The sequence below is a fragment of the Nyctereutes procyonoides genome, unplaced genomic scaffold (genome assembly GCF_905146905.1).
Source record: "Nyctereutes procyonoides isolate TBG_1078 unplaced genomic scaffold, NYPRO_anot_genome, whole genome shotgun sequence".
NCBI lineage: Eukaryota > Metazoa > Chordata > Mammalia > Carnivora > Canidae > Nyctereutes > Nyctereutes procyonoides.
The window spans coordinates 37531492-37535983 of NW_026575042.1; the positions used below are offsets into that span (position 1 = coordinate 37531492).

General features: G+C 50.1%; 1 protein-coding gene across 1 annotated transcript; it reads left to right on the forward strand.

The window, feature by feature from the left end:
- Nucleotides 1-1870: 1870 nt before the first annotated feature.
- LOC129507039 (glyceraldehyde-3-phosphate dehydrogenase-like) lies at nt 1871-2931 on the forward strand. Its single transcript, XM_055321188.1, has one exon. The coding sequence runs from the start codon at nt 1915-1917 to the stop codon at nt 2914-2916; it is 1002 nt and encodes a 333-aa protein (XP_055177163.1). The 5' UTR covers nt 1871-1914; the 3' UTR covers nt 2917-2931.
- Nucleotides 2932-4492: the final 1561 nt, after the last annotated feature.

Genomic DNA, 4492 nt, shown 5'->3' on the forward strand with positions numbered 1-4492 from the left:
AGGCACGGTTAGGTTAAACTTTCAGTCCCTCAAGGCACATGCCTGCCTTTGACAATTTTGTGTATTCCTCTAGCACTTCTTAAACCTGTCTCCATTTCCAGCCTGGGCTTTCTCTCAAAGTGACGGGCTGCCTTTGGGGAAACAGGATGTCCTGCTTTGGGTTTTAAAGTCCCCCTGAGTGCCTAGACTTAGTCATAAGATCCAAGTCCTATTCTTCATCTCCTCCATGACTTCACACATTTCGTGAGTCTTTAAGGATGAAGGGGCACTTTCTTTTTTGCCTCTGTCACGGAAAAATCACTTTGCCGTGTGCCCTGGCCTCGGGATGCTCTTTCACTTGCTGCAGAGGGGACCCTTCTTTCTGCGTGCCGCTGCTGGACGCACAGCATTTAACTACAATTGCTCAGCCTTGAGGTTACCGCCCCACAACTCAGGCTCCTCTCCCATCTGATTTCTAAACTTTATTCACTGCAACCACTGAAAAGGGTTTGCATGTGCTCCACGACCCTCGAGAGAAAGACACAAGACTTCTCTTTTCCTAATTCAAGTTCAGTCTGAATCTCAGCCCCCACTTACCAGGGCAGTGAGATGTCCAATATAACCTAGTATTAGGGGTACTCTCTCTTCTCCAGGGTCACCCAAGAAGCCGGTGGAGCTTGCAGAGTCCTGAAAGCTTGAGAAGCCGTCTCTGGTCTTCATGCCATCGCAGTCTCCAATGAGATTCTCATTGCCCATGTTATTTATCACCTACTTATTTGTTTATTTATTTGAGAGAGAGAGAGAGAGCAGGGGAAGGCGCAGAGGGAGAGAATATCCAAACAGACTCCTGCTCAGTGCAGAGCCCAACGCAAGGCTCAATCTCGTGAACCATGAGATCAGGACCTGAGTGGAAACCAAAAGTCAGATGTTGAACTGACTTAGCCACCTGGGTGCCCCCCATGTTGCCCATTTTAAACGGGCGGGTGTTACCTCTTCTCCAGCTTGGACACAGGGTTTGTTCACTGCTGTTCCCTGGAGCCATATCCCTTAGCGCCCAGTACCAGACATCTGTATGGCATCCCTCAGAGGCCCTGCTATGAAAGTGAGGTGTCATTCTCACCTTGCATGGACTCAACGTTTTCCCCCTCCATCCCCAGAAGTCACCCAAAGCCCCAGGCTCTAACCTTTATTTCCTCCCCTCAGGGAGAACCAACCTTAACCCCTTCCGAGTGGAGGAGCCGTCTTCTAGGTGTCAGATGTAGCTGTCACTGTAGGTACACTGTCCCTAATCCCGAACTCACCTTTCTGGGGAAGCCAACAGCGTCTCCTTGCAGGCCCCAATGCTCTGCTTCAGGACTTCTCCAGCTGCAGGAATATACCTGGCCCAAAATGAAGTCCAGAAGCACCCAGAAGCTCATGCCCTTGGAGCAACTTCAACCAGTGATGAAGGCACTTGGTGGATAAATACACTAGCTCTGGGCCGCAATGGTGGGACAGTACATGTCTGTTTCCCACAATCTCCCAGATGTCCAGGTAGGATGGAGCCCAGGGGCCCCTAGTGGTAACCTGCTCTTTAACACCTACCAAAGTAAATAACACCTACTTTGGCGGCTCCCTTTCCCTCCACTCCCTTACTTGTGACTCATGGGATCACCTCCCAGATTGCTTGCAAATCCTTTTCTTGGAGTCTACTTCTGGGGACCACAGCTTAAGGCTCCTGGCAGCTTCTATTCTGGGCTCTAAAACTCAAAAACTATCAACACCTCCAGAGGCAAAGGAGTCCAGACCCAGTTTGCCCTTATCTGTTAAGAGAAGCAAGAGAAGAGAGAAAAATGACTTCTTCCTTGAGAGAGTCTCCTATTGGCTCTCTGCTCCTCCCTGTTCAACAGACAGCCGCATCTTCTGGTGCAGGGCCAGCCGTGTCCCCGAGACACGATGGTGAAGGTCGGAGTGAACGGATTTGGCCGTATTGGGCGCCTGGTCACCAGGGCTGCTTTTAACTCTGGCAAAGTGGATATTGTCGCCATCAATGACCCCTTCATTGATCTCAACTACATGGTGTACATGCTCCAGTATGATTCTACCCATGGCAATTTCCATGGCACAGTCAAGGCTGAGAACGGGAAACTTGTCATCAACGGGAAGTCCATCTCCATCTTCCAGGAGCGAGATCCCGCCAACATCAAATGGGGTGATGCTGGTGCTGAGTATGTTGTGGAGTCCACTGGGGTCTTCACCACCATGGAAAAGGCTGGGCCTCACTTGAAGGGCGGGGTCAAGAGGGTCATCATCTCTGCTCCTTCTGCTGATGCCCCCATGTTTGTGATGGGCGTGAACCACGAGAAGTATGACAACTCCCTTAAGATTGTCAGCAATGCCTCCTGCACCACCAACTGCTTGGCTCCTCTAGCCAAAGTCATCCATGACCACTTCGGCATCGTGGAGGGCCTCATGACCACCGTCCATGCCATCACTGCCACCCAGAAGACCGTGGACGGCCCCTCTGGGAAGCTGTGGCGTGTCGGCCGAGGGGCTGCCCAGAACATCATCCCTGCTTCTACTGGCGCCCCCAAGGCTGTGGGCAAGGTCATCCCTGAGCTGAACGGGAAGCTCACTGGCATGGCCTTCCGTGTCCCCACCCCCAATGTGTCAGTTGTGGATCTGACCTGCCGCCTGGAGAAAGCTGCCAAATATGACGACATCAAGAAGGTAGTGAAGCAGGCATCGGAGGGCCCCCTCAAGGGCATCCTGGGCTACACTGAGGACCAGGTTGTTTCCTGTGACTTCAACAGTGACACCCACTCTTCCACCTTCGACGCCGGGGCTGGCATTGCCCTCAATGACCACTTTGTCAAGCTCATTTCCTGGTATGACAATGAATTAGGCTACAGCAACTGGGTAGTGGACCTCATGGTCCACATGGCCTCCAAGGAGTAAGAGCCTCCTGGACCACCAGTCCCAGCAAGAACAAGAGGAAGAGAGAGGCCCTCAGCTGCTGGGGAGTCCTAGCCCCAACTTAATCCCCCAACACACTGAGAATCTCCTGACCACCAATTTACATCCTAGACCCCGAGGAAGGGGAGGGGCTTGGGGAGCCCTACCTTGTCATGTACCATCAATAAAGTATACTGTACCCAGCCAAAAAAAAAAAAAAAGAGAGAGAGAGAGAGAGAGTCTCCTATCGCAAGGAGAATATGAGAAATGAACACTGCAATATGTTTTCCTGCCATAGCACAACCACATAGTGAACACCGCCTGCATGTCCAGCCTGAGCCATGGAGTTGGCGTGGATAAAGAAGAAAAATAAGAAGGTACCGATGACCCAGATCTCAGGAGAAGAAAAACAGTATTCAAGGAGTGGGAACGAGCAACTGGGGAGGACACCTGGGTGGCTCAGTGGTGGAGCATCTGCCTTTGGCTCAGGTCGTGATCCCGGGGTCTTGGCATCGAGTCCTGTGTTAGGTTTCCCGCAGGGAGCCTGCTTCTCCCTCTGCCTATGTCTCTGCTTTCTTCTCTGTGTTTCTCATGAATACATAAATACAATCTTTAAAAAAAAAAAAAAAAGAACAACTAGGGAGTACCTAGTTTGAGTCATGAGTCATATGCTCACAGACACAAGTATTTATTGGGGAAATTAGAGCCCAGAGGAATGCAGTAACTTCCTCCAGCTGAAGGTCATGTGATCCAACCTTGGTGTGACTAGACCTTGGCCAGCAGAGCCTACTGCCCTGTTATGCGGGGATCTAGGCCACTAGGAGGGGACGTTGGCAAGAGTACGCTCCACGTTCGACAAGGCTTCTCTGCCTTGACTGAGCTTTCTAAAACCATGTACTCTAGCCCACCTACTCCCTCCTGGAGGGAAGGTGTGGTGTGGGGAAGATAAAATGAACGCTTATGAAATTAGTGAACAGCATTGTGGGGAACATCCGGTTCACCGCTTACCTGAGTGACCCAGGGGTTCCTAGGGGTCACACGGAGCAGAGAAAATTGGTGACTCTATATTTAAGTCAACAGGGTGAAAGTCACTGCAATTAGGGTCCCAAAGGCCTCCCAGAGCCCTGATTGGTGGCTGTCACCTATCCTGGCCTCCTCGCCTGTAACTTGTGCTAGAGAGCCTGGCGTGGTTGGGAAGTCATTGCTGAGACAAAGCACAAGCTGTGTTTGTTTGCACAGTGGGCACCCTTCTCAAAGACACAGTCTGTTTGGAGCTCAGTTTCCCTGGCTTTCCTCTTCTAAAGGCCAAGATCTTGCAAACACTGCAATGTGAACGATGCATTAAAATTTTATACACTAATATATATTTTACTGAACTTTTTAATAACCCAGAGAGAAATGGCCTTAAATAATTCAATATGGTGTTGGCCCCAAGCTGAACTATGCTACAAGTAACCATGTATAAAATATGACACTAATATTGCATACCTTAATATAATAAATGTTTATCTTGATAATAAGCCATTTGAATTCTAGTAATGTGGGAGTTACGGTTGCCATGGCATGGTCTTGTTAAGTT